Source organism: Blastocystis hominis, assembly GCF_000151665.1.
Source record: "Blastocystis hominis, Singapore isolate B (sub-type 7) whole genome shotgun sequence assembly, scaffold_7".
Classification (NCBI taxonomy): domain Eukaryota; class Bigyra; order Opalinata; family Blastocystidae; genus Blastocystis; species Blastocystis hominis.
The window spans coordinates 114,388-141,190 of NW_013171866.1; the positions used below are offsets into that span (position 1 = coordinate 114,388).

A 26,803-nucleotide genomic window follows, 5' to 3' on the forward strand; every position below is an offset into this window, starting at 1 on the left:
TAATGAACGTACGGAGTAATATCAATGTCAGTGCCGTTGGTTAAACTGTTGCATATTAATATTTTGAAAGCAATTATTAATATTGTTATTATTAGAATTATTAGGATGAATTATTTGGTAAATATGGAATAGAATGGATGAGCCTTATCTACACTCTTTGTTGCTGTGTGTAAAAGGGATGAAAATGGTACCAAATAATTCGCGATGTTGCTGAATTCTGTCCTACAGGATAGTGAATAGGATAAAAAGCCTGGCAATAACACTCGTCTTTTCGAATCCCAATAAAAGCGCGATTGATAGTTTTTAAAAATAGTGCTTTTGCAACAAAGAGAGAAAGAGTAAAGTAACGATTTACTCCACATTGATCGAGAGAGTGTTTTCATTAGGAGATCGAATGATTTCCATGAACTCAGCAAGTCGTCCGCCGATGTCCCATTCTTCCTCATAGTGGTGTTAAGGACTTTCCATTACCTACTACTAAAGGATATGAACTGCATCGAGAAGAGATAGCAGAGGAAATCTTCCGAGCTGATGCTGACCTGGCATTCCTTGGTGAATTTATCCATCACATCCATGTCAAAATCAAGTCTCTCGATTTCTTCCTGCACGTCGTCCTCCTCCTCCTCCTCCTCTTCTTCTTCTTCTTCTCCTTCCTTGTTGTCACAGCACTCCTCCTTCTTGCAGCAGCCTTCCTTCTTGCAACAGCCTCCACAGCAATCCTCCTTCTTGCAGCAGCCTTCCTTCTTGCAACAACCTCCACAGCAATCCTCCTTCTTGCAGCAACCTTCACAACACTCCTCGTCCTCCTCCTTCATGCAGCAGCCTCCACAGCAATCCTCCTTCATGCAGCAACCTTCACAGCATCTTCCCTCTGCAGACGGATACTCGTAGCACTCCGGGTGATAACCGGGAGGGAAAGGACTCTCTCGAGTGAAAATGAAGTCAACAACTTGTGCTATTCATTATCCTCAAGAAATTAACAAACTCAGGTTCTCTCCCAATGTGCCCACCTTCAACTGATAGTGGACACGCGTAGACACTAACTCTTCCTCCTCATCTTCCTCTTCCTTCTCCTCCTTCTCCTCCTTCTCCTCCTTCTCCTCCTTCTTCTTCCTTGCACTAGCCGTCAATTGAAATAAAGTAATAAAAATACATCTCCTCTACCATACGGTCATAAACCGTCATTACCTGCAGCGTTTTCTCATCACTAATGGCTACGTTGATGAGAGCAGAATAGTGAGCATCGTCCATCTCCGAGAAATCCTCAATACGAACAACCGTCATTCTGTTCGCCAAGTCTTCCATGTCCTTTCTCACTTCTCCAGTTTCCTCATTACGAATTGCCTCAGAAGCGTACTCCACATTATGCACAAAATGATTTCTAGAGGAGAAAGCAGAACAGAGAGTAATACCGGACGTTGTAAGTGGCAAGCAGCAGGTTGGACTGAATGACAACCATCTTTAATACTTCAATTTCCGAATAATCACCCTTGTAGGATTTCACCAAACTCATGATTTTTTCGTTCAGTCCTTCCAAGGATTGCTCTTCGAATTCGTCGTACATACTCAGAGAAGAATTTCCAAGGCAAATCTAAAATAATGTTGTTAACCCGGGTTACAAAAAAGGCAAAAAGAGTGGATGTGGTGGGCATCGATCCCGCTACCTATCGCATGCGAAGCGATCGCTCTACCATTTGAGCTACACACCCTCGAAATTGCTTCTCTGTACTCGATACATAAGTAACCGTAAATGTGTAACTTGCTTTTCAAAAATGCGAGTTGAATACACGGTGTTTAGAATTTGCGCAATTCTTCTTGCATCTTTTCTATTGTAGTTGTAAAAAAAGTGCTGTTATGTTTAGGGGTTATGGGGGAACCTATTTATACGGAAACCAATCGAGTCTCCGTGCATCTGAATGTAGGGATCAATTTGTTATTGCCGTACTATTTATTACTAATTGTGTTGAAATAGGTTGTGGAGAATACTAGTCCATCTGAAGCACCTGGTAGTTCTGTTTGAAACTGTTTACAGTTAGCTATATATAACAATGTAATTATATCAAAACCTACCATTATGAATAATGTGAAAAGAGTTGCTCATCCAACAGATAAAACTGATTTAGTTGATCATTTTAGTGAAAGTACGGAAACAAACGATGAGCAGGGTGTGTCGACCGAAATCGACTCGTCAAAATCTATTGTGGCAAACACTCAGCCAACATTATCTGTATCCCCTACTACCAAACAAACAAAGACTTATCATTTTCGTAACCAACTCACACCATCTACGGGGTACGTGTGCTTGTCCTCGATTTCGAACCTAGTGCCCCACTTCTTGATCAAAATATTTACCGACAGAAACGAGAGGAGGTAATAAAGCGCCTGATTACGACCAGCAGACCCGAATCTGTCCCCCTATTATTTACTCGAAACTATCTCACTTTCCGCAGACAGTATCTCGTCAAAACGCGCCCCTGGCGTTTATACAACCACAAAATGCGTGTCTACTACATGAAGAAAAAGAAAGGGCAGCCCTACCCTCTCCCTCCCTCCCCTCCGCCCACTCCTTCTCTCCCCCCAATCGTCGAAAAGCCCGATTTCAACGGCCTGGACGAGCCTTCCATCGGCGTGACTCATCATTTCAGCTGTCCGCCTTGGGGAGCCGACGAAGTGATTCGAATCCGCCGCTTTGAGGGCAGTCGCGAGGTGGCGAAGGAGATTCCGGAGTATTTTCCGAGTCCCGACGATCCGTTTTCGTTCACGCTGATCGCCGTGGGAACGTTTGGGTTTGTGTGTGTGGAATAACGGGAAGCTACTCGCGGATTTTCTACATTCCGTATTTGCTGCGTCGCTGGAGCGGACAATTGTCGCTGGTTTTGTACGGAACGGACGACGAAGAGGCGAAGATCATCGACTATCTGGACAAACGAGAGTACAGCGAGCGGCTCTCGCTGATCGTCTATCTGGTCAAGAACGGCACCGAGGAAAGCAAGACCTTCCCGATCAACGCGCTTCGCAATCTCGGCATTCAGAACTCCCGCACGACGCACTACATGGTGACCGATTTCGATGTCTGGCCGGTCTGTACTGCGTCCACTCCCTGCTCTCACGCCTCTAGACAATCTGTACAACGAATTCAAGAAGGTTCCGACCTCGATCCTCCAACGCGACGACGTGGCGATCATTCTCCCTCTCGCCTTCTTCGATCTCGGCCAGTTCCTCACGTTCTGCCTCGAACTCAGCAGCTGCATCCGCCTGCACGTGCCTCTCTCGCTCTCTCACGCGTAGAGCGATGGAGTACATCCCGCAGGACAAGGTGCAGCTGCGAGCCTGCATCAAAACGCGCGTTTGCACTTATGAAAAGCTCTGGCAGATGACGCACGTGGGCGATTGGGGGATTTTTGTGATGCTAGCTGTACATCAACAACTATTGGATGACTCTGCCGGGGGGCGTCGTCGCGGAAATCACGTGTCTGCTGAATGAACATCAGGAACCGTGGGGATTTTGCGGTTTTGTGAGAGATAGGTATGTGATGTTGCGACGGTCGAAGAACACGCCGCTGTTTGACCCCCGGTTTGTGAATTATGGGTATAATAAAATGCAACTCATTCAGCATCTTCGGTATAAGGGATTTCGTTTTTATGTGCTGGTGAATTCATTTGCGATGGATATGCCGCATCGGAATTCCCGCTTTAGGAACCGTTTTCTGAACAAGACGATGAAAACGAACCCCATGGAGGAGTTATATTCTTCTTTCATGGATGAGCTAGAACGCCAGTATGGTTCGAACCGAAAGATCCCTATCTGTATTTCTAATAAAACTAAGAATTTTTACAAGGTTGTATCAATCTGATGTGCTTTTGTTTGTACCAAAATAGTGTTTTTGTTCTTTTTTCGCTTTTGCAAATTATTCCCTTTTTGCTATCTGGAATACGAATCCAATGATTCGTGTTCTCGATTTGTATAACTTTGGGGATGAATCCATCGTGTCAAACCCGGTGTATAACTCGATCATGACAACGATCCCTGTTTTATCTCGTTTTGGCGTTAATTCGTAGAATATAAAGAGAGATGCGCAGGAGAAATCCATTATTTTAGCAATTCCGATGACTTCGACACTGAAATCTTCTCGCTTCTCTCAATCATTTATCCGTTTGTATGCTTTGAATTTGTGAGTATAGAGTCTCATATCCTCACCTCCTCTTCCGTTTACAAAGATGAGTACATCACGTACTCAGGGAAAACGGCGGCAATCAATAGTAAATACGTCCAGACAAAAGTATGTATGCGGAGAGTGTGCTTATTTAAAGATGGATAAGTGGAATGGAGTTGGGTTTGCGGAAGAGCGCCATTGCCGTATTCTGTACGACGACGTCATCACAGTCGACGGCACATCTGAATTCCGCATTCTGTTAATCGACAAGCCTCTTGAAGGCAGCTATTACCCTCTCCAAGTGTTTCCGCAATCCAATGTTTTGTTTCATTCTGGACATGTTTCAGGTCTCTCCTCCTCTCTCTCTATTCTTTGTAGAAGTATTCGACTATTTCGTAGGACGCTCGGTTTCCGATAGTCTGGTAGTGTCAATCAAAAAGAGCACAGATATATCCTTTGTTTGCTTGTTTGTTTTTTCTTCACTCCACTTCTTTAATAACAACTACGTACTCAATAGCACCGATCCATCCATTCAGGATTGTATTCTCAAGCTGCAGAGCTGGATCGAGGCCGAGTACGCCAAAGTGAAAGCAGAAATCAGCCGAAACAATCCCTACTACGCCTCCTCTCTAATGATTCAGTTGTTTATTCGACGAGTGGTCGAGATGTACTTCATCGAGCGATGTTACGATAAACTCTCCCATTGCCTCATCGACCGCTCGATGGCCGACGAGATCCATCTGCAGTGCATTCTAGACTCCATTCAAGTCGTTTTGGAGAGGACGTTTCAATTAGAAACATGGCGGGCTTCGACCTGAAGATGTGTGTTTGAACCCTCTATGCTACTACCCGGATATAGTACATCGCGCAGCAGCACAGTTGAAGAAGATGGACGAGCAACGCAGCGTGCTGGGGAAGCTGAATGTAGGAGTGATCGGGTTTTGATCGATCGAAGATGATCTGGAAAACGCTGAAACTCCTCGCCGTGGAGACGAAGGATCGGATTCTGGTTCGAAAATGTACGATTTGGTGGTGTTTTTTAATCAGCGATCCTGCATGAAGTCACAGCGGATGATCAGCTGCCTCTTCTGATTATCGTGGTATTTCCCGCTGTTTCCACTCATTCCAGATCTCCCAGAGCTCGCTATCGAATATTCTGAGCCAAATCCGGTTCATCACCGATTTCGATTTCATGCATTGCCGAACCAACGAATTAGAGTTTCCCCGTTTCCCCTTTTTCCCTCTAGATATTGCTTCGCCTCCTTCTACACCGCCATCGACTTCCTTCGCCATTTCAAGCCCAAAAAGCGCCATCTCCAGAACGCTTCCACGTTTCGACTTCCCCGTCCCGCGGTTCGCTCCGTCCCCGCGGGGATCCACGCCTCCGGCTGGACCTCCTCCACCCAATCCATCTTCAACGATCTCCTCACGCGCTCCTCCCTCGACCCCCCTTCCCCGCGGGGATCCACCGCTCCCCCCACGCCCCGGTCGACCGTTTCGCGGGCGTTTCGCCAGCCGGCGGCGTCGGCGGCGTCGTTCTGGTGGTCGGAGGCGCTGGAGCGTCGCTTTCAGTGAGGTGTGATCGGGTTTTTACATTCCAGGCAATGCGGCGACGAAGCGTCGGAAGCGTCGATTCCCGCGGAACTGGACTCAGTTTTGTCGCTCCCCGCGGAACTGGACTCGGAATTGTCGCCGTCGGACGAGTCGCTTCTGGGCGATGCCGAGTTTTCGGAGTCGCAGGAAGCGTCGAAGTCGGCATTGCCGAGTGTGTCGGGCAATTCGGCGCCGAGCGCGTGGCGGTGGCTGTGCTGCTGCGACGCGTGTGACGATGCGTGTGACGACGCGTGTGGAGATGCGTGTGGAGACGCGTGTGGCGGCGGGAAGCGCGGAGCGTGCGAGAAAGTGGGAGAAACGCGGAGGAACGAAGTGCTGTGCTTCGAAGAAACCAACGTGAAGAGCCTCTTGCTGCCAGCGTGCCAGCCGCCCAAGGCGGCGACCGCGTCGGAGAGGTCGCTGGCGTCGTTTCCGGTGGCGTCGATGCCGCAGAGGGAGCCGGTGGCGCGGAGAAACACGGTCGATGATGCGAATGTGTACTCGGCGTTTGATTCGGGGTTGGGACCGTTTTTGTCATCGCTGAAGACGAATAAGAGGAAGGTGGTGCGTAGTAGTGATTTTACGATGTGGAGTGTTTGTTGATTCAACTTTTTACTGTTCTGGAAGGAGGTTCGCGAGAATGTTTGTAGGGTGTGGAGAGGAGAGATGAGGGAGTAGAGCAGAGGAGGAGGAAGCTGGGGATTGGGTGGTTCGTTATCTTTGGGAGATTAACACGCTAGATCTGATGTCTTCGATTAAGAAGGCCTCTTCTGAAGTGAGCCGGATCGCATCCGATCTCGTCGACAAAAGCACCACAGAAGCCATGGTAATGGATTTCGTTCTTGCCGATGGTTTAGAAACTGTACGGAGAGTTGAAAGTGAAAGGAGAGGAGGTTGTCAAAGAGATTAACGCAAAAGAGGAGGAAGTGAAAAAGAAACCCATCGAGTGTCTTCCTTGGGAACTTCCAGAAATTCGAAACACCGAGTATAGTATCATGTTGAAGGATGATACACTTCTGCTGTCTTTCGATTCGAACACATTTTTAAAAACGATCGATGGATCGGAGGACGAGCGTTACTCTCCGGAAAAGAACGCTCCGCTCATTGTGCTACTTCGAGGGCAGGACAAGAATCTGCAAAAGGTTCGCTACGAAATCGTGCAGAAGGATGGCTTAATTGACGTTTGGCTATATGGATAGCATCAAGTGTAGGATGATCATTTCTGGAGAAACTATCTCTTCCGCGTATTCCAACTCACAGACCGCTATCTCGCCATTTGCAGGCAGGAATCCATTCCAGTCGCGGAGGTGGTCCAGACGAAGTCTTCCGCATCGGAGACTCCGCTCATTGCTGCAAACGATTCCGGACAAAATGTAGAATTGAATGCGAATCAGAGCGCGGAGCCGAAAGAGACTTTGGAAATTAATGGGAATGCCAATGCGGCTTTGGAGGAAAAGGCAGCGACGACAGCAGTGGAGGAGGAGCAGGAGGCCGAGGCATTGCAGAGTCAGCCAAATGGAGAGGAAAACGGAGGGGAAGGGAAGACGGAGGAAGCGATCCAACCGGTCGAAAGCACGATTCCCGAGGTGGTGCACACCGTGGATGATATTTACGATTTCGATGATATTAGCGGTAGGGATGCGATTGGAAATGGTAATGGATAGATATTGAGAAGGAGATTGGTGAGATTGATTTGGAGGATGTGGACATGGACGATCTTGGTGATATAGATAAGGAAATTCTCTCTGAATTGTAATGATATACGTGCTTGCATGTTTGTTTGTGCAAAATCGATAAAGAAAAACGAGTAAGGGCGTGCAACTCCCCGCTTTTCCTGCCTTTTTGCATAAAAAATGATCCGTAAGGAGAGCTGTATCGCTGGAACTGGAATTATTCTGCTTCTGTTTTGGGCAGCCGTGTTTATTAACATGGTAAACACTCCTTCTGAAAAGAGTTCGGATTCTTGGCGCCGTCGCCTCCAGCAAGACGTGTTTGTGGAAACGAGCCAACGGCCTAGCGATGGGAATATTCTCGTGCTCTCGACGACGTTAATGCCGACCGAAGTCTTTTTTTCTGATTCCAATGAATGAAATAGAGTGAGCACACTCCGATTGCAGAGCTGCAGCGCAATACGATGTATTTCCTGTCGACCATGCCGGGAGTGTTGGGAATCGTCTTCTGCGATGATGAATACTGGTTCAAGGAGTGCAGCAAGTTCAATCTGCAGTGCATCAGCGAGTTCCCGTCGATGTTTTTCTCCTCCTTGATTCTAGTCGCTCTCCCTTCGGAATGCCGTTTTTCTTCGGCATGATCGACATGCTGATCAACAAATTCCCTGGCTATCCCTTCTATGGCTACATCAACGGTGATATTCTAGTGGAAAACACGATAAGGGACGTTTTAGAGCAGGTCCATGCAGATATTCTCTCCGGCAAGCTCGGTCCAAAAGTGTCTCTCTTCACGCACCGCAAGAACATGTTCGCCTCCTTCCCCGACGATTTATACAACAACAACTCCGAATCGCGCGAGTGCGTTCGTCCTCTTCCTCTCATCCGCAGCGAGCTCTTCACCCGCTTCAATCGCCGCAGCGTGACCTACTGGGACGTCGCCATCGTACGAACCGCCGCTTCTCTTCGATGCAGGATCTCTTCGTGTTCACTCCTTCCGTGTTTCCGTGGCGACTGATGCCCAACTTCGTGATTGGCCGCACGAAATACGATAACTACGTGGTGCAGTCGCTCGCTCACGACCCCTCGCAGGTGATGATCGACGCGTCCAACATGGGTAGTCGCGTGCGCGGCGTGCGATGTAGTGGCGATCGTACACCAAACGATCGACGGCGTTCGCTCGGGTCTTCGAAAGCAGCGCAGCGAGAAGAAGTCGTGTAGGGACGGAGAGAGGCTTCAACGCAGCGATTAGCATGCTGTGGAACGAGCTGGCGCTGCACATCGCGGGCGTGAAGGATTGCTGCCAGGATATCTGGTTCGCGGAGCTGAGTTCGCACGTGGTGAGTAAGCGAGTGAAGCGAATGGCGACGTAGTTCCCACGCAGCAAGGCGTCTGCGTCGAGGCCAAGCTGATGCAGTCGTACCTCGAAGACGACTTCCAGCTCAACGAGATCGAGATGCTGAAGGCGTATATCAAGCCGGAGGAGCATCGACGTGCGTGTTGTGATCGGGTTTTGATGCAGGGTGTTTGTTCGTCGTGGAAGGAGCCGTGTCCGGGTTTATGAGCCATCTCTGCGAGCATACGTATTATCTCTGCACCAATCGGCAGCAATGCGTGTAGGGGTTCGGAACCGAATCGAATTCGAAGACTGGCTCGGAAACGGCTTCTTTCCTGCGGGTTGCAAGACAGAATCACGGTTATTTGCACGGAAATCGCGAGGGATCGCTACATGGCGCAGCTCACCGAGTATCTCAAGTTCTACAATGCCAAGTTCGATACGGTGATTTCGATGCTGCCTTCGGGCGACGGATTGATTCAATATGTGACAGAAATCGGGGGTATTTTTGACGTGTAGCTCATCCTCCATCAGGCCATGTTCCCTGCCGGAGACAACGTGAAACTGTACTTTATTCGTGGGTTTAACCGGGCGCAGACGCGAAATTCGATTCTGATCAACGCGGCGGTGGATATCGTGAAGATGTGGGGTTGATGGGGAGTGACGAGCGTAGATTGGACTACAAGTACTATTTCGATGGTCCCCACTTCCCGGAGATCGGAATGGCGTTGTACTGCGAGAAGGGGAAGGCGTCGTTGTTGCAGTGAATTTTGTTTTGATTGTTTTGTGTTCAGTTTTGTTTGAAAAAAGGTTTTTAGCGATGTCGCAAACGTTGGAGATCTCTCTCCAGATGCTGGATGAGTGGATTCGGGGGGTGTCAGAGTGCCAGCTCCTCTCGAAACCGGAGGTGGAGAAGTTGTGTGAGAAGGTGGGAATTTGGAGAGGGATATTAGCTAGGCGAAGGAGATATTGGCTGAAGAGTCCAATGTGCAGCCGATAAGCTGCCCTGTAACGATTTGCGGAGATATACACGGTCAGTTTCGGGATTTAATCGAGTTGTTTAAAATCGGTGGGACGATCCCAAATACAAACTATATTTTTATGGGAGACTTTGTAGATCGTGGTTTTCACTCTGTTTTGTGTTTTTCAATGTGGTGATGTTTAGGTTGAAACGATTACGCTTCTGATATTGCTCAAAGTTCGATATCCCGATCGTATTTGGCTTCTCCGTGGGAACCACGAAGCCCGCCAAGTGAATATATCGTATGGACTTTACTTATCTTCTAAATTAGCTGCGGTTTTTTTGACGAGTGTATTCGTAAGTATGGAGATTCCTCCGTCTGGAAGTGCTTCAACGACCTATTCGACTATCTTACTATTTCTTCCCTTGTTGAGAACGAGGTTTTTGTGGTTCACGGTGGTCTTTCGCCGTCTATTCAGTCCATCGACCAGATCCGAGCGATTGACCGTGTAGTCGAAGTGGATTCTATATCCTATATTGTATTGTGATGTGTTTTGTATGGAGTGGATTGCTTGCTTTGTGTTGTATTGTGATGTTATGTGTTTTGTATGGAATGGATTGCTACTTTATTCCACTTCACTCCCTATTCATAGTCCTTGCACACACACACACGCACACCGTTGAATTAGAATCCTTAATTTCACGAAGGACCCATGACCGATTTGCTCTGGTCGGATCCTGATGATCGCGCTGGCTGGAACGCCTCGTCGCGTGGTGCTGGCTACACGTTCGGCGAAGACGTCAGTATTAAGTTCAACAAGGAAAACGGGTTGAGCCTAATCACACGGGCTCACCAGCTCGCAATGGAGGTACATTACGGTCCGTGGAGTTGAGCGCAGGGATATAATTGGTGTCACAACCAAAACGTGATCACCATCTTCTCAGCACCGAATTATTGCTATCGGTGTGGAAATCAAGCTGCCATTTTGGAGATTGCCGAGAATATGAATTATTCGATGTAGCTGAGTTGAGGAAGCGTTTACGAATAGTCTCCAGTACAATCCGGCTCCTGTGGCGCGAGATCCGGAGCTGTCGAAGCGAGCTCCTGCGTTCTCCCCCCACAACTGTGTATCAATCGAAGAATTTCTTTATTTGTAAATTAGGATGATTTGCTTGTTGGTTTTGAGTGATACAGTCGTGAAAATAGATTATTGTGACGATTGCACGATTCACCACTCGTTGGTTTTATTTCAGAAGTTATTATCCCTGGATTATTACTTATTGAAAAATGCTCGTTGATAGAAAGGACACTTTGATGGTTTATCGCCAGCTCTTTGAGGGTGGGAATTGGACAGTTTAGTGATGATGGTGTAGATGGAGTTTTCGTGGTGAAGGACGACGTCCACAAGCCCTACGTGATTGGTCAGGACGAGAACGGAATGAACATCACCATCAGCGGACTGAAGGTGATCAAGCTGCTCCAGTCTCTGTGCTCTCGCGGATACGTGAAGAAGACCTACTGCTGGTAGGGGATGCGGGTTTTGTTTGACTCCAGGTGCCACTTCTACTACACTCTCACTGATGCGGGTGTGAAGTTCCTCTCTGAGTACCTTCACCTCCCTGAGCACATTGTGCCCAACACTCACAAGAGAGTGAATCCCACGATGCCTCGTGAGGAGCGTCCCTATCCTCGCCGTGATGGAGACAAGCCCGGATTCCGCCGCAACGGACAGTTCCGTTCCAACCGCAGCGGATTCAAGGAGCAGCCTAAGGAGCAGCCTAAGGAGCTCTAAGCGTCCTCAACGACATACCAGATAACAAAAAGTTGTTGGTTCATGTAAAAAGGGATACTTCCCCGCTCTGTTTGTTGCAAACTTCGCTTTTGATCTTCTTGTCAAAGGGGAGGGAGGGTTTCGATGAGTTGGTGTATTCTTCCTGGATGGAGAAAGAGTTTTGTGTTGTGCGCGACTCAACGAATGGGATACAATCAAGGATGGACACATTATTGGCACTGGCTACTCCTGATGTGTTTTCTTCCCTGGCAGAATGTTTATCTGCCAATTTTGGAATCAGTCTCTTTATTTTTAATGAGAATACCAAGGTGATTCGCTATCAGAGTGGTCACAGCCAGGATCCCGATATTCAAGCATCTATTTACAGTCACTTGCGTGCTTCGGACGAATGGAGATGTGTTCTGGGAAAGGCAAGTCCTGTACTGTCCTCGGAAGTGGGATATGTTCGAAGAATCAACGATCAAGGAGATTGCATGTTAGTATACTCAACACCGCGCATGGACGATGACATAGGAAGTAAGGTTGAGCAAGAAAAAGAGATCTATCATGAACTGAGTGTGGTTCGTGACATCCACTTCACACTGTCGTCGCTCATGTCCCATAGCTTTATTTCGATTGACTGCCTTTCTCTGCAGCTAATTTACTCTACGAACGACTTTGCAGCAGTGTGCGGCTTTTCTCTATCGTGCCTTCCCAAACTGTCGGACTTGTGTTATCTTCAGAGTGAGCGAATCTCCATCGAGCGCATGTTTGGCGAACTAAACTCGGTTCACTATTTCACTCTTCGCTTTTCTCTTCACATAAAGAGTCAATTTGATCGGCTCTTATGCTATCAGGTCTACTGTGTTCGAGTTCCAATGTATCAGGATGCAGTTCTCGCTTTAATCGATACGACTCAGGAAGAGCATGATCAGTTGTGTGCGGAAGCCTATAAGAAACGAGGTTCGGACAGTCTTCTGGTAGTTGTGTGTGATGAGAATGACGAAGTGGTGAGTGTTTGGAGTCGAGAAGGAGATGATGAGAATAGCAAGGCGTGGATTGGAGAAAAGCTGAGGGATATTCGCATTGATTGCAATGGAAAATCGCTATTAGAGATGATTCAAGGAAATCAGACTAATACAACTAAACTCAAACATGGAACAATGATTGAATTGACGCAGTCTTCCTTGGATATTATGCCATGTACTAGGGAAAGAAGTATTCTATCAGAGATGCTCGATTCTCTGTGCATGCTGATTCAGCAACGGACATCAGAAGAAGTAACTCCTGAAGAAGCACTCCACATAGGAATGTACAGTTTTCAAAATCAAGGGAAGCGGTACGCTATTTTTAAGCAAACAACGAGAGATCTGGTTGAGGTGATAAGCACAATGATTTATGCTGGCGCCGATCGAAAGCAGAGAGGGAAGACGAGGGAGTATTACAGTTTTGTAATGAGTCACACTCGATCAATGTATCCAAAAGAGGAGGATGAAGGATTTTATAACAAGCAGATGAGTTTACTCTGGTATTTGAAGGAAGATCATCGAGCCACATTGGTATCTTGCAAGGAAGTCACTGTAGAATGCCCAGAAATACATGCAAGGCTAACAAAAAGTATTTTGTTTCCCAATCTTTTTGCAGTCGAGGCGAGTCCGATTGAATTTGATGTTGGAACGGTTCTTTCCCCTGAATCTCTTCACCTATTTTCAGTTTTTTCTATTCCCATGTTGCTTGTTTCGTTTACGTTTCGGGTAGAATACGTGAATCAGGCTGCGGAAGAGCAGTTGGAAATGAGAAGAGGTTCCTGCTTTACAGATTTCTTTTCCGATGAATACAGAGGAACCATGGAAACGATTCGAACGTTGACACTTGGTCAATCAACACAATTCAGTGCAAGTAAGAAGGGAGATCGCAGGGATGTATATTTCATTTCCTTTTATGCTCTATCATCGGATTTGGTTCTTGTGACCTGTACACCTTGCCAACCCACTCTTGAACATAATAATTATCTTCAAAATTCACTGCAGCTTTACTCTTTGGAGAATACCCGACTCAAGAGGATCATGAACATCGCATTTGATGGGAATTGTGTGATTGAGCTCCAGCGTCTTACAGTTCTCTATCCTTCCTATTCAATAAAGCATTTGTTTGATTGTGAGGAAAGAGGAAGTTGCTTTGTGAATTTTATCAAGGAATCATACCGTGAAGAGTTTAAGCAGAAAATGAGGGAACTGAATGAAAAGGGCTTTCCGCTCTTTGATTATGACACGATTTTGGTGACACACGGCCAAGAGCGGTATTACACCATCGTGGCGATTCCAATCCAGCTTACCTACCAATACTACTCCCAAGCGATTCTGTGTATAAAGGACATAACGAGAAACATTGAATTAGAAAAGGAAGAGAAGCAGTTGAACGAAGCAATTGAGCGGATGAATACTTTGCAGAGCGCGATGATTGAGACTGCGTTCAATGGATCTTGCATTCTCGACTTGACTGTGCTCCAGCCGTTGCGCATTCTTCATGCATTCGATCTGTCAATTTCGAGTTCCATTTTTTGTGATGAAGCGCAAACCACGTTCACTTCGGAGTTTCGCGAGTATTTGCTTCGCTTTGCTTCGGAGTTGCACGATGCAATTCATGGAATCCGGGTTGCTCTTTCTTCTGGAGTCCAGTTGGAAATCAACATGGTGGGTGTGGAAAACAACAAAAAAGCCATGATCACTCTGCGAGACATCACGCAAGACGTGGAAAGAGAAGAAAGAGAGATCCGTCTCCGCGAAGAAGCGCAGAGGGCAAACAAAAACAAGCGAGATTTCATTGTACGCCATGTTTGTTGGATTGAAAGTAGGCATACATTTTTCACGAAGTGCGAAACTCGTTGACTCCTATCAGTATCGGGATTGATTTACTGTCAACATGTTCAGACAAGGAAAAGCAGGAATTGCTTTCCGTTTTGCGCATATCGTGTGATTCGTTGTGCCACATCCTGAGCGACGTGTTGAGTATGCAGAAAATCGAAGAAGGAAAGTACTCTCTTGAAAAGGAGTGGTTTTCGATGGGTCTCGACTTGCAAAACCTCGCGAATCAATACGAAATCACAGTGAGGGATTCATGAGAGGAGTGTGAACTAGTGTTCCTCTCGAGGAATTCGACTTGTCTATGCATGCCCGTCTACTTCTCTATCGATGTAGGTGTATTTTTTTTAAAACTATTGGAGTTGAAGTGTTTCTAATCAAATAGATTTGGTGATCGGACCAAACTCCAGATCGTGATCAACAACTTTCTGAGCAATGGTAAGGAGTGGTGAAGTGAATATCCCATTCAGCCTGCAAGTTCACCCGACCAGGCGGAGTGATTCAGTTAACGAGCCAGATTCTCGAGCAGCTTCCTTCGGATCTTTTGGATCAGTTGAGTGATCGAGGTCAAGAAGACCAGAATTTCTTAACTAGCTCGCTTGGGGTGCAGCAAATGCAGTATGTGCGAACAATTCGCGAGCTCTCTTTGACACAGCATTCCTTGGTTTTGTTTGATGCATCTGAAGAGAATTGTGGAGTGTTTCATTCCTCGCTACAATGGATTCGAATCGCAGTCATTGACACAGGAATCGGAATTCTGAAAGAAGACTTGACTTCGCTGTTTGTTCCGTTTGCTTTTTACAATATGCGATCATTCTATGAGTTGTAGATATAAACAAATTCGAAGTGGAGAAACACAGAAAGGACGAGGGACCGGATTGGGATTGAGTTTGTCCTTGTATATTGTCTGTCTACACCAAGGAATCATTCGCGTGATTACCGAGCCTCAAGTTGGTTCTACGTTCGAAATCTATCTCCCCTTAACGAAAATGGATGGAAATGTCGTTCCTTCCGAGCAGGATACGATCCCAAGGGTGATTGAAGAGAAGATCGAGACTATTGCCGTTGTGGATGACCAGTTATCGATTCGCCAGCTCGTAAAATCGTGTCTCAAACGGCTTGGATACACTGTACGCTTCCTCCTTCTTAATTATTTATGATGTTTGTAGTGTACCCTCTTCAAGAATGGGGAAGAATTCTTAGATTCTGTTCATGAGGGAAACACATTCGATTTGGTATTGCTGGATTATGAAATGCCTGGAATGAATGGAGGTGAGGTGACGAAGATTCTGCGCCAAGAACAATATTCAGGGAGGATCGTTGGGTTGACGGGGAATACGATGAGCGAGCAGCGCGACGCTTACATACGATGTGGTACCGATGGTTATATGTGTGTGTTAATCAAACAGGATTGAACGGACTTTTGGCGAAACCCATCACCATGCTGGATCTGAAGAACTATTTACTCCAATTTCGCAGCTGGCTTTGTTTCCTTTGAGAAAATCGTTCGAGCGGCTTGGATCGATGCTGAATCGACCAGCCACATCACGAGGAGAACCGAGATCCCAGCGCACGCTCCGATTCCGACAAAAAACAGAACCGAACGCATCGAGAACGGCTTGAAAAAAGTCTCGAGATATCCCAGAATTGCGCACACACCAATTTCATAGACGAGCCACACTGGCGCTACGGCAATGTCTCGAATCACGGGCTTCTCCGCATATTGAGACAAGTAGCCGAAGTGATGGATACAGCGACATCCCATATTGACGATATTCGCCACGATGTATCCAACAGAGCCGAGGAACGGCGTGCAAATGCGAGCAGCGAGTACAAACGCGATCGAGAAGAGAATCATATCGAAATTGTAGCGTTCGAGACGCGAGGGTTCGGCTGTGGCCTGAAAAAAAATTAAAAAAGAAAGAAAGAAAGGGAACGTACCATGAAGAAAGCTTCCGAAATGCCATTCAGTCCAAGAAACAGAACGTAAACGCAGTAGACGCGAAGCAGCGTTACTGCAATCGAGGTGGCGAGCTGGTGTCCTCCGTAGAGGAAGAGAAGCACCGAAGCATAGGGATAGCCGAAGCCAATAACGATGCATCCAAACTAGATAGAAGGGCAGGAATGGAAGGAAACGTAGGACAGGCAGCGGAGAAGGAGGAGACAAACGTGCAGAATGGTTTGGTTTTTGGTTCCCGTTCGGTTTCCCTCCTATTGATGACAGGGGAGAAGCCGATGGCTTACACGGGAGAAATAGAGATAGAACCCTTCTTCGAGGGGCTGGAATAAGAAGCGAGCGAAGAGCGAGCCGAGATTGTTAACAATGTCGAAAACGCCTTGGTCGTGCATTGAAATCGAGCTGAAGCTGAGAATGTATCGCTCTCCCTCGGTTAGAAGCTGCTTCAGTAGGGACTGTCTAAAGAAGAGCAAGAGCACTTTGGAGGAATCCGTTGGTAGTGTAAAGGAGGGAAGGAGTTCGGCGAAGGACTTGATAGGAAGCGAGGAGCTCGTTTCTGGATTGTGTAGAAGACGTTCGATCTGCACTGCATAGCTGCGATGAATGCCTCGATCCAAAAACAAACAGTAGAGGGAAGCAGAGAGCATAGACGAACTCGCCGATACAGAATCCTTTGAGTCCCAGAGACGGAAAAAGGCAGAGGAGGATGCAGTTTGTGATGCTTCGGATGGAGAGGGATGTGCTTTCGACGAAGACTTTCACGTTGGTGTGAAGCGTCATTTGTGTGAGAACATATCCCACTTCCGAGCAAAGCGCGATGATGGAAGAGAGAGCAAATACGAAAATGGACTGTGATAGTGATAGAGATAGAGAGCAATGCGTACTTGTTTGTAGAAAGCGACCTGTGGATCAGGAAGTACATAGAGCCAAATGAGTGAAGTGACGATAGAAATTACTACGCCAGTAGGTACACTATAATAGAGAGTGATCCGCGAGTTCTCACGCCAACCATACAAGTTGATTCACCTTGCTCCACTCCTCTTTCCCCTTGTCCAGGCAAGCCTTTCGAATCGGTTCACGTGACAGAAATACAACGGTTGTAGCAAAGAGAGAGAGTCTATCTCAAGAAAGAGGACAGAGTGAGCAAACCTCACATTTACGACTCCGATCAGTTCTATGGACACAAACCGAATAAGGATCGCATTGATTAGAAAGGAAAAGAGTCTATTCAGCACCTATGAAAGAAAAAAGAGTAGAGAAGGTACTTGAATAACCATATTCAATCCTGCCGAACGAGCAATGCGATTCAGTACAGAATCCTGCATTATAGGGTGGGAGAAATTTGAAAGAGTCGATAGGGAAAATACATGGAGCGTGTGGGAAAGAGGAGAGGCATACTTTCTGCGATCTGTGTTGTTCGTACAGAGTGTGTGAAATAAGAAAAAAGGGAGAACCAAAGTGGTAAAAGAAAGTCCAAGGCGGGACTTGAACCCGCAATCTCTTCCTCCGGAGGGAAACGCCTTATCCATTAGGCCACATGGACTCGCAAAAAATGAATTGAATGTAGATATAAGTAAAGGATGAGGGGTTTGGAGTGAAAAAGGAGGGAATGCCAAAAAAGAGAGGATTTGGGAGGTGCTTGTAATTAGAATATGCTTAATAGATGTACGTAGTGTTTGGAGTGGATAGAGTAGAAGGTGATATACAAGTCAGGTATTTGTTATGCAGGTTGTGTTACTTGGGAAGTACTCGTAGAAAGGAACGGAAATGCAAACAATGGTAAAGTATGGAATGATGATTGTTTTAGGCGAGAGTAGTGAAATGTGAATGGTCAGCAGATCTGTGGATGGTGAACGCTATGTGGTGATTCAAGCGTCATAAAGGAGATGAGATAGTGAAAGTTGTTTGTTCGGTGTGAATAATAATGGAATGCAATATCTGTACTGGATTATTTAAGATTTGGTAGATATACAGTTATTCGAGAACTTCTAAGGCAAGTAGGTATTGCTATCTAAAGATAGAATTGATTGCGTGTTTGTAGCTGTTGGGAGTTTAAATAAGAATTAGCAATCAGGAAACACGTTTGATAAACTGGGCGATTGAACGGAGGATGTTCATAGAAATCATACTCTATTGATCACTATACTTGCATGTTTAGGAAATATAAACATCTGGTTGTGATTGTTTGAGTGGGAGAGTCCTATGTCCAATTACTTGTTTCACAGTGAACACTAGCAGGTAAAACACGACTGTGACAAACAGGATTCATGGTGGGGTCTTAGATTCAAAATAGCAATTCTTCAATAGATAGAATAATTGTGTAATGGAGGAAATGAGTATATAATGAAAACAAAGAATAAACTGGATGTGGCCAAATCTATGTGGAAATGAAATAGAGACATCTTTGAATATTTGCAATAGGTTTGAAGAGATAATAGCAAACATCTCACACTTTCACTGTGAGTGTCAACGAAAAAAGGTAGGACTTGTTGAGAGTATAAGTAAACAACATGAATCTGATAAGAGAATTTGGGGAATGGGATAACTATCGCTGAGTTTCCAATCGAATGAAACTCCCAATCCTCAGTTTCGTATTGTATTTTGGTACACATCCTTATCCTATCGTTTTTAAACTATCCAATCTGTCTATCAACCGTATGACTAGTAATTTTTAAAATAGTTCATTCGTTGTGCATTATTACCATAATAGAGTGCATAAGTGCGAACTACCATACGTAGTGATAATAGTGCAATGTTCTCAAGCAGCAGGTACAACTCAAACGAAATTTGCTAGGACTATTTATGTTCTTTCATGGACACTCATAATAACAGCCTAACAATGAAACTATTTTAGAAACTATCCAGTCCAATCCAGTTTATACACTTGATCGTCTCAATTCAATCGTTCATAACTTAGCGATTTGTCAAGTATAACACATTTCTATTCTGGGCATTGCACTCTACTGGATTGTCTCAGTTTGGCTCTTCCATTTTTCATAAATTCTTTATTTTCATTCTTAACATCGTTACACGAAGGATTGGAACATGCTAGCTAAACCAATCTGGGTTGTAATGATGAAAAGAGCCAATCGATGATTGGATCCTAAATCAATGACCAAAGAATGATGGTAAGGGGTTTTGAATCGAACAAACAAAGTAAGCATTGAACATACAATGATCATTGGATGGATTGGAATGAAATGGAGTGAAGTGTGTAGATTCAATGCTGGAATTACTGATTGATTTTCATATTGTTGTCATGTACTATTACAAATTTTCAAGCAAATGTTCAAGATCATCCCAACTTTTTCTGGTACTGGCATGCTTGATTTGGACAAGATCAGCGAGAATGGAAGAAACATCTATGAATCAAATCAAATCAATCAAACTATACTCGAAATTGATTTCGATCGAACATATTGGAATGAATAAGGTAGTTTGACATTTCGAAGATTTGGAATATCTAAATACTATCAATATTCAATATTCAGAAATACTTTCCAATGTCACTACACGAGGTAAATAGAAACTAGATCCTACAGAAATTATTGATGTTAGATTTGGAAGATCTACAAAACAAATCATAACCAATCAATTCATTATTACTTCGAAGTGTCAATGAACTTGAATCATTATCTCTTCCATTCAGTGCTTCAAAACCGAGTTGAATGGATTGTAATGATGGAAGATCTACATCAATCATTTCATTCGAATTCATTCAATACTTTCAATTATTGTTGAGAAGGAATACACGAATGCCTCATTACCTAATGTAATGGATTGTAGATTTGGAAGATCTATGCATCATTCAAATATTCTATACAATTCAATACCTCGAATCACAAATGAACTACAACAGAAATTGTATGAACTACTTCCAACTGTCCCAATTTGAATGGATTGTAATTGTGGTAGATTCTTCAATTCAAAGTCGCCAGCAAAATCTTTGAAACTATATCGACCAATTTGAATGGATTCCAATGATTCACAATTCAATATGTGGAATGATTTCGATTTATCATATCCCCAACTATACTTTTTCTGAGTGAACGAATTGCTTCCGATTTTGATAGTTTTCAATCGATTCAATCCATCGATTTTGAATGTTTGCACTGATCCAAAGCAATTATTGCCAATTTCGATTGATTCAACTAGAGTAAATCGCGAGAAATCAAGTATTGTATAATCAGCATCATTACACGTCCAATCGGGAAGAATTATCGAAGTGACCGATGATTCAAACAATTGAATATAGTCATAATGATAGACTTTTGGAAATAGTAATTCGGAAACATCTAAAAACAACAGCAATCAATATAAAAACTATTGATAGAAGGATGCACAACTTTCTCGAATGAACGAGGTAGCTTGACATTTTGAAGATTTGGAATATCTAAATACTATCAATATTCAATATTCAGAAATACTTTCCAATGTCACTACACGAGGATTAACGAAACTATATTCTACAGAAGTTATTGATGTTAGATTTGGAAGATCTACAAAACAAATCATAACCAATCAATTCATTATTACTTCGAAGTGTCAATGAACTTGAATAATCATCATCTATTCCAGCAAGTGCACAATCACCTAGTTGTATGGATTGTAATGATGGAAGATCTACATCAATCATTTCATTCGAATTCATTCAATACTTTCAATTATTGTTGATAAGGATCTATAGAATGCACTATAACCTAATGTAATGGATTGTAGATTTGGAAGATCTATGCATCATTCGAATATTCAATATCATATCAATACCTCGAATCACAAACGAACTCCACCAGAAGTTGCTTGAATCACTTCCAATTGTACCAATTTGAATGGATTGTAATTGTGGTAGATACTTCAATTCAAAGTCGCCTCCAAAATCACTGAAACTATATTCACCGATTTCAATCGATTCCAATGATTCACAATTCAATATGTGGAATGATTTCGATTTGTTGTTTGCCTTATTCGAATCCCAGTTGTCAGTGCTTTTCAGTTGAGTAAATGAATTGTTTCCGATTTTGATAGTTTTCAATCGATTCAATCGATCGATTTTGAATGTTTCCACTGAGCCAAAACGTTCATCACCGATTTCAACTGTTTCTAATGAATTGAGATTATACAGGCAGTATTCAGAACCATTTCCAAACGCATCATCACCTAATGTAATGGATTGTAGATTTGGAAGATCTATACATTACCCAAATATTCAATATCATATCAATACCTCGAATCAAAAACGAACTATGATAGAAATTGTATGAATCACTTCCAATTTTACCAATTTGAATGAATTGTAATTGTGGTAGATTCTTCAATTCAAAGTCGCCTCCAAAATCACTGAAACTATGCTCACCAATTTGAATGGATTCCAATGATTCACAATTCAATATGTGGAATGACTTCGATTCATCTTTTCTAGTACCATTCTTTGCCTGAGTAAATGAATTGCTTCCGATTTTGATAGTTTTCAATCGATTCAATCCATCGATTTGGAATGTTTGCACTGATTCAAAACGTTCATCACCGATTTCAACTGTTTCTAATGAATTGAGATTATACAGACAGTATTCTTTGCTGTTTCCAAATGCAGCATTACCTAATGTAATGGATTGTAGATTTGGAAGATCTATACATTACCCAAATATTCAATATCATATCAATACCTCGAATCACAAATGAACTATTATAGAAATTGCTTGAATCACTTTCAGTTGTACCAATTTGAATGGATTGCAAGTGTGGTAGATTCTTCAATTCAAATTTACCTCCAAAATCACTGAAACTATATTCACCAATTTGAATGGATTCCAATGATTCACAATTCAATATGTGGAATGATTTCGATTCATCATATCCATTATCATTCTTTGCCTGAGTGAATGAATTGTTTCCGATATTGATGGTTTTCAATCGATTCAATCCATCGATTTTGAATGTTTTCACTGATCCAAAACAATCATTGCCAATTTTGATTGATTCTACCCACAATGGTGGATAAAACTCTCGAGTCAATCGACAGTACCTGTTTCCGAATCTCAGATTTGGTCTTTGCATTAATTTTGCCATTTGATAGTCGAATCCCCAGCGAATCTTACCAAAATACCATCTCGCACAGCATACCATTCCTAGCAAAAGCAGCACACTCAAAGAAATGCCTATCCACACGTTGATAATGTAAAGAACCACGAAAATACCAACAATCAAAACAACACAGACAACAGAATGCCCCCAAACCATTGCATAATACTTCCTCTTCTTTCTTCCGCGAATCCATTCTCCGTCATAGGCGATTTTCTTATTCTTGTACACAGCGCCCCTTCCATGACGTTTTCCATTCACGAAGTTCCCTCTATAAATCATTGTTTTGCCATTAACACCAAATTCTTTTCCCTGGCCATTTCGAATGTAATCCAAATAAAAACTGTCAATGAATTCTCCTTCGTAGAACTTGACTCCGTTTCTGAATTCCGTCATTTGATTTCCGTTGAACGTTTTAGTCACAGTGATTTCTTTTCCATCCTGCCACTCGCTTATTCGAATAATTTTACCGTTAGGATTGTAGCGATAACAAATTCCACAGAATCCTCCATTTTCATCTCTTTTGCAGATATTCACTATGCGATCTTGCTCATCATACTCTTTCCAATATCCTTTTCTTCTGCAATCCTTTTCTCTTCTCAATTTCTTCCCTTCGTCATAATATACTTCTAATACAACGCTTGTTGAGCTACTGTATTCTCTGCCTTGTCCTTGACGAATTCCATTCTTAACAAGTCCTTCAAACCATGATTTGTGAGGTTCATCATATATTTTGCAATATCCACTGTATTCATTCTCATATCCTTCTCTAACTTCGACAATATGACTTACATTACCTTTTGTGTCATAATAATAGCAAATTCCTTCTTTTTCTCCACTGTCATCATTTCTTTTGCTTATACTCAACAGTTTGCCATTCTTGTCTAACTCTTTCCAATATCCACTCATTTCATTCAATCGAATCAAATTCATTCTTCTTTTTCCGTTCTTTACAAATCCGTCAAACCACGATTTGTGAGGTTCATCATATATTTTACAATATCCACTATATTCATTCTCTTTGTTTTCTCTAACTTCAGTTATATGACTAATGTTTCCATTTTCATCATAATAATAGCAAATTCCTTCTTTTTCTCCACTGTCATCATTTCTTTTGCTTATACTCAACAGTTTACCACTTTCATCATATTCTTTCCAGTATCCACTCATTTCATTCAATCGAATCAAATTCATTCTTCTTTTCCCATTCTTTACAAATCCTTCAAACCATGATTTGTGAGGTTCATCATATATTTTGCAATATCCATTGTATTTATATTCTGCACCCTCTACAGCTTTAACAATATGACTAATATTTCCATTTTTATCATAATAATAGCAAATTCCTTCTTTTTCTCCATTTTCACAATCTCTCTTGCTTATACTCATTAGCTTGCCACTTTCATCATATTCTTTCCAATATCCACTCATTTCATTCAACATGTCAACATGAATTCGTTTGCCCATGAAAAAGAATCCTTCAAAACTCACATTACCTTCTTGGTCATATTCCTTGCCCTTTCCGGAACGATATCCATTACGAAAGCGACCCTCAAAAAATAGATAGCCTGAAGAATCATACAGTTTGCAGGGTCCTTCAGCAATTCCAGCTTCAAAGTTTAACTCCGCTACAAGGACATCTTCGTTCGAACATAAGGTCGATTTTCCCTGCATTTTATTGTTCACAACGTGGGTTTCAATGGAATATCCCACATGAGGATAACCCACCTGAACGGTAGTGATTCCACCTCTCTCGACCATCGAGCTTACTGGAAACTGGCTGGAAAAATTCATTTCCCAGCAATGGTTTCTTTCTGCATCCACTGAAGGATTTATCACAATATCGATCAGTCCCACTCCACTCGATTCACTCTTTGGTTTGGTAGTATTCGGCATTAGAATAATTATGTAGAAAGGGTTGTTGATAATTTCCCATAATACTCAGTATTTCTCGGTTCTTTCCGAATTTCTTAGGAACTCAGGTTATTTTTGCTGTTCTATTTCCTCCTAAAAACACTATATAGGCATTATTCTTTGAATACTCATAAAGTTTGTAGTTTTCTACAAGGCAATATCCTCTTTTCCAGTGGCATTCCACTTTTCTTTAATCTGCTTTTGAATATTTATATATTGGTCCAAAGCGTATTTACATATAGTTCAAGCCTATATATACATGTACATTATCTCATCTGCTACGAAATTATCCACATTCTCTTTCCCCCTTTTATTCATCTCTAGAATAAACACTGGTTCCTATTTTATTCCGGAAAAACCATTCTGGCTTTCTCAACACTTTCTCTCATTTTGCTTCAATTCATCTAATCCTAGTTTTGCCTATTTTAAATCCGCCCTACTAAGTGATATGATACGTATTCCACATTCCTTAAGAAAATGCATCACATGGCCTATTGCTTGCCGAACGAATTACAACTCGAGCCTATCTCACAAAAAATATCGTATTCCCATTGTTCCTCTTTCTAGTAAAGAAGTCGCCTCTACCTGCTGCTTTTTTCCTAAGTCCTACTCTACTAATTTTACAGACATAAATACACTGATATGCCTAACCTGTACGCTCTATTCTCCACTCAAACTGATGTTTTCCTAACACACACAAATCAAATCGCTACCCTAGATCCCATACATCTATATACACATTCTATCTATTCAATTGCATAAATTGTGAATACAAACTCTGCAATCAACAAAACCGGCACACCGACCAAATAGAACCTTGTCCCACAGCTGTTCCCTACCATCCATCCCACATTATACGAAAACGTCAAATACCTCAAATACCTCCCTAGTGCTCGCGACACCTCTCAATCATAGTGTCATAGCACCTTCATCTACCGACTCCGCAAATCTACATCCCCATTTTCCCCCTCCATCCTAATCACTCTTCATCGCTACTTCCACTATCCATATTCACCTATCTCCTACCTCCCTACCTCCCTCTCTCAAAAGCCATGTCTACTACACACAACAAACGATTCATTCTCTCCAATTTCCAAGACTCCACCTTTGTACACTCTCTCTACCCATACATTCTTCTCAGCCATCCAAAATAATGCCCGCGAATTATAATTTCCCTTCCTTTCTATTTCCTTTGGGGGTAAAATAATCTATCCACTTCCCATAGGTACTCCACCATTTTCCCCCTGGGGTTTTTCATTCCTTTCTTTTGTAACAATCTCATAGATCACCTTTTGACTCGGATAACTATGGCTAGTATTCAGGAGCAAGTACGTACAGTGTCTCTAACCTGTTATTTTTGTTATTCGAACTTTGCATGCCTTGTTTTGAATGCTCCGACTGGGCAATGATGCTAATTATTTGTGTAGAATCAGGCTGCTTTCCAGAAGCAGGATAAGTTCTCTTACCGCAAGGTCCACCTCTTGGGCAAGAAGGCCAACCAGCGCTGGTACGCCAACATTGGTCTGGGCATCAAGACCCCCGCCGCTGCCATCAACGGCAAGTACGTGGACAAGAAGTGCCCGTTCACTTCCGATGTGACCATTCGTGGAGCTATTCTGAAGGGACTGGTCATCTCCACCAAGATGGAGCGCACGATCATTGTCCGCCGTGACTACCTGCGTTACGTCAAGAAGTACAGACGGTAGGACAAGAAGGCAGCGCTGACTCCCTAGTTACGAAAAGAGACATCGCAACATCCCTGCTCACTGCTCCCCCTGCTTCGATGTGAAGGAAGGAGACATCGTGACCATTGGTCAGTGCAGGTTCGGAAGCCTCCTTTTCTTCACAGTGTAGACCTCTCTCCAAGACCGTGAGATTCAACGTGATCGACCACGAGTCCCAGAAGTCCAAGGGTCTTTCCAACATCCGTAAGCAGTTCCGTATGTTCTAAGTCGTCGATGATGAGGAATTAAGGTGAATTAGTCGTTGTTTGTTCCAAATTCTATCATGTCCGTGTACTCTCTCTATATTATTAACAAATCCGGGGGTCTCATCTTCTCCAAGGTAGGGAACCAACTCGATTTCAAGAGCTAGGACTTCAACGCCAAGAATCCTCTTTCTAGTAACGATCGCATGCGTCTTGCGTCCACGTTTCATAGTCTTACAGCCATTTCCACACAATTCGCACCAGCCAAGAATTCGCGAGGCATCAACTATGTCCTAGCGGAAACCGTTTCAATCCACTCATACCGTACAATTACAGGTTCCCTTCCGAAATTGCACTTCTCTCTAGGAATCAACTTTCTTGTAATCTCCAATCCCACCGTTCCCTATCTCGAGGGATTGCTAGATGAAATATATGTGTTGTTTGCAGACTATGTGATGAAGGTACCATGTCATCCGCTTTTTCTCCTAGAATCCGTTTTATGAGCTGGAGATGCCGATCCGCTGCTCCCTCTTCGAAGAAAAGCTAGATACCCTCATTGCTTCCCATTATCCTTTTTGAGAAC

At 43.5% G+C, this 26,803-nt stretch overlaps 11 protein-coding genes; 9 read left to right on the top strand and 2 right to left on the bottom strand.

Moving 5' to 3' along the window:
* Window positions 1-467: 467 nt before the first annotated feature.
* GSBLH_T00004467001 (uncharacterized protein) lies at window positions 468-1,564 on the bottom strand (the record flags this gene model as incomplete). The annotated part of the gene is made up of 4 exons (XM_013043368.1): window positions 468-955; window positions 986-1,119; window positions 1,154-1,381; window positions 1,413-1,564. The coding sequence occupies 4 exons, from the start codon at window positions 1,562-1,564 to the stop codon at window positions 468-470; spliced, it is 1,002 nt and encodes a 333-aa protein (XP_012898822.1).
* Window positions 1,565-3,942: 2,378 nt separating this feature from the next.
* Window positions 3,943-4,572, top strand: GSBLH_T00004468001 (uncharacterized protein; the record flags this gene model as incomplete). The annotated part of the gene is made up of 4 exons (XM_013043369.1): window positions 3,943-4,029; window positions 4,060-4,153; window positions 4,183-4,280; window positions 4,312-4,572. The coding sequence occupies 4 exons, from the start codon at window positions 3,943-3,945 to the stop codon at window positions 4,570-4,572; spliced, it is 540 nt and encodes a 179-aa protein (XP_012898823.1).
* A 1,920-nt stretch (window positions 4,573-6,492) lies between these two features.
* On the top strand, window positions 6,493-7,503 carry GSBLH_T00007195001 (uncharacterized protein; the record flags this gene model as incomplete). The annotated part of the gene is made up of 4 exons (XM_013043370.1): window positions 6,493-6,573; window positions 6,605-6,928; window positions 6,959-7,379; window positions 7,412-7,503. The coding sequence occupies 4 exons, from the start codon at window positions 6,493-6,495 to the stop codon at window positions 7,501-7,503; spliced, it is 918 nt and encodes a 305-aa protein (XP_012898824.1).
* Window positions 7,504-7,881: 378 nt separating this feature from the next.
* GSBLH_T00006817001 (uncharacterized protein) lies at window positions 7,882-9,337 on the top strand (the record flags this gene model as incomplete). Its single annotated transcript, XM_013043371.1, is given in 9 exon segments — window positions 7,882-7,997; window positions 8,021-8,360; window positions 8,390-8,531; window positions 8,560-8,631; window positions 8,660-8,758; window positions 8,788-8,907; window positions 8,937-8,997; window positions 9,035-9,252; window positions 9,270-9,337. 9 exon segments carry the CDS (start codon window positions 7,882-7,884, stop codon window positions 9,335-9,337), a joined length of 1,236 nt encoding a protein of 411 aa, XP_012898825.1.
* A 233-nt stretch (window positions 9,338-9,570) lies between these two features.
* On the top strand, window positions 9,571-10,259 carry GSBLH_T00004469001 (uncharacterized protein; the record flags this gene model as incomplete). Its single annotated transcript, XM_013043372.1, has 4 exons — window positions 9,571-9,678; window positions 9,708-9,884; window positions 9,916-10,013; window positions 10,043-10,259. The coding sequence occupies 4 exons, from the start codon at window positions 9,571-9,573 to the stop codon at window positions 10,257-10,259; spliced, it is 600 nt and encodes a 199-aa protein (XP_012898826.1).
* Window positions 10,260-10,269: 10 nt separating this feature from the next.
* Window positions 10,270-10,733, top strand: GSBLH_T00004470001 (uncharacterized protein; the record flags this gene model as incomplete). The annotated part of the gene is made up of 3 exons (XM_013043373.1): window positions 10,270-10,390; window positions 10,420-10,580; window positions 10,611-10,733. 3 exons carry the CDS (start codon window positions 10,270-10,272, stop codon window positions 10,731-10,733), a joined length of 405 nt encoding a protein of 134 aa, XP_012898827.1.
* Window positions 10,734-10,973: 240 nt separating this feature from the next.
* On the top strand, window positions 10,974-11,583 carry GSBLH_T00004471001 (uncharacterized protein). XM_013043374.1 has 3 exons: window positions 10,974-11,051; window positions 11,086-11,236; window positions 11,267-11,583. Exons 1-3 carry the CDS (start codon window positions 11,027-11,029, stop codon window positions 11,502-11,504), a joined length of 414 nt encoding a protein of 137 aa, XP_012898828.1. The 5' UTR covers window positions 10,974-11,026; the 3' UTR covers window positions 11,505-11,583.
* A 3,374-nt stretch (window positions 11,584-14,957) lies between these two features.
* GSBLH_T00004472001 (uncharacterized protein) lies at window positions 14,958-15,759 on the top strand (the record flags this gene model as incomplete). The annotated part of the gene is made up of 3 exons (XM_013043375.1): window positions 14,958-15,133; window positions 15,174-15,474; window positions 15,514-15,759. The coding sequence occupies 3 exons, from the start codon at window positions 14,958-14,960 to the stop codon at window positions 15,757-15,759; spliced, it is 723 nt and encodes a 240-aa protein (XP_012898829.1).
* A 47-nt stretch (window positions 15,760-15,806) lies between these two features.
* GSBLH_T00004473001 (Lipid transporter) lies at window positions 15,807-17,626 on the bottom strand (the record flags this gene model as incomplete). The annotated part of the gene is made up of 9 exons (XM_013043376.1): window positions 15,807-16,244; window positions 16,286-16,450; window positions 16,481-16,555; window positions 16,589-16,895; window positions 16,927-17,150; window positions 17,186-17,273; window positions 17,305-17,418; window positions 17,451-17,536; window positions 17,567-17,626. The coding sequence occupies 9 exons, from the start codon at window positions 17,624-17,626 to the stop codon at window positions 15,807-15,809; spliced, it is 1,557 nt and encodes a 518-aa protein (XP_012898830.1).
* Window positions 17,627-25,572: 7,946 nt separating this feature from the next.
* On the top strand, window positions 25,573-26,276 carry GSBLH_T00004474001 (uncharacterized protein). XM_013043377.1 has 4 exons: window positions 25,573-25,621; window positions 25,721-25,995; window positions 26,027-26,116; window positions 26,148-26,276. Exons 1-4 carry the CDS (start codon window positions 25,601-25,603, stop codon window positions 26,242-26,244), a joined length of 483 nt encoding a protein of 160 aa, XP_012898831.1. The 5' UTR covers window positions 25,573-25,600; the 3' UTR covers window positions 26,245-26,276.
* A 24-nt stretch (window positions 26,277-26,300) lies between these two features.
* GSBLH_T00006818001 (uncharacterized protein) lies at window positions 26,301-26,799 on the top strand (the record flags this gene model as incomplete). Its single annotated transcript, XM_013043378.1, has 4 exons — window positions 26,301-26,357; window positions 26,388-26,544; window positions 26,587-26,681; window positions 26,710-26,799. 4 exons carry the CDS (start codon window positions 26,301-26,303, stop codon window positions 26,797-26,799), a joined length of 399 nt encoding a protein of 132 aa, XP_012898832.1.
* Between the last annotated feature and the right edge of the window lie 4 nt (window positions 26,800-26,803).

What these genes read in the sequence shown, in the direction of transcription:
- GSBLH_T00004471001 (XM_013043374.1), top strand. Translation starts at nt 11,027, where the DNA reads ATGGTTTATCGCCAGCTCTTTGAGG. An exon ending in TTATCGCCAGCTCTTTGAGG is followed by an intron (nt 11,052 to 11,085) that starts GTGGGAATTGGA and finishes ATGATGGTGTAG; the next exon opens with ATGGAGTTTTCGTGGTGAAG. An exon ending in GTGAAGAAGACCTACTGCTG is followed by an intron (nt 11,237 to 11,266) that starts GTAGGGGATGCG and finishes GTTTGACTCCAG; the next exon opens with GTGCCACTTCTACTACACTC.
- GSBLH_T00004474001 (XM_013043377.1), top strand. Translation starts at nt 25,601, where the DNA reads ATGGCTAGTATTCAGGAGCAA. An exon ending in TGGCTAGTATTCAGGAGCAA is followed by an intron (nt 25,622 to 25,720) that starts GTACGTACAGTG and finishes TTATTTGTGTAG; the next exon opens with AATCAGGCTGCTTTCCAGAA. An exon ending in GTGACCATTGGTCAGTGCAG is followed by an intron (nt 26,117 to 26,147) that starts GTTCGGAAGCCT and finishes TTCACAGTGTAG; the next exon opens with ACCTCTCTCCAAGACCGTGA.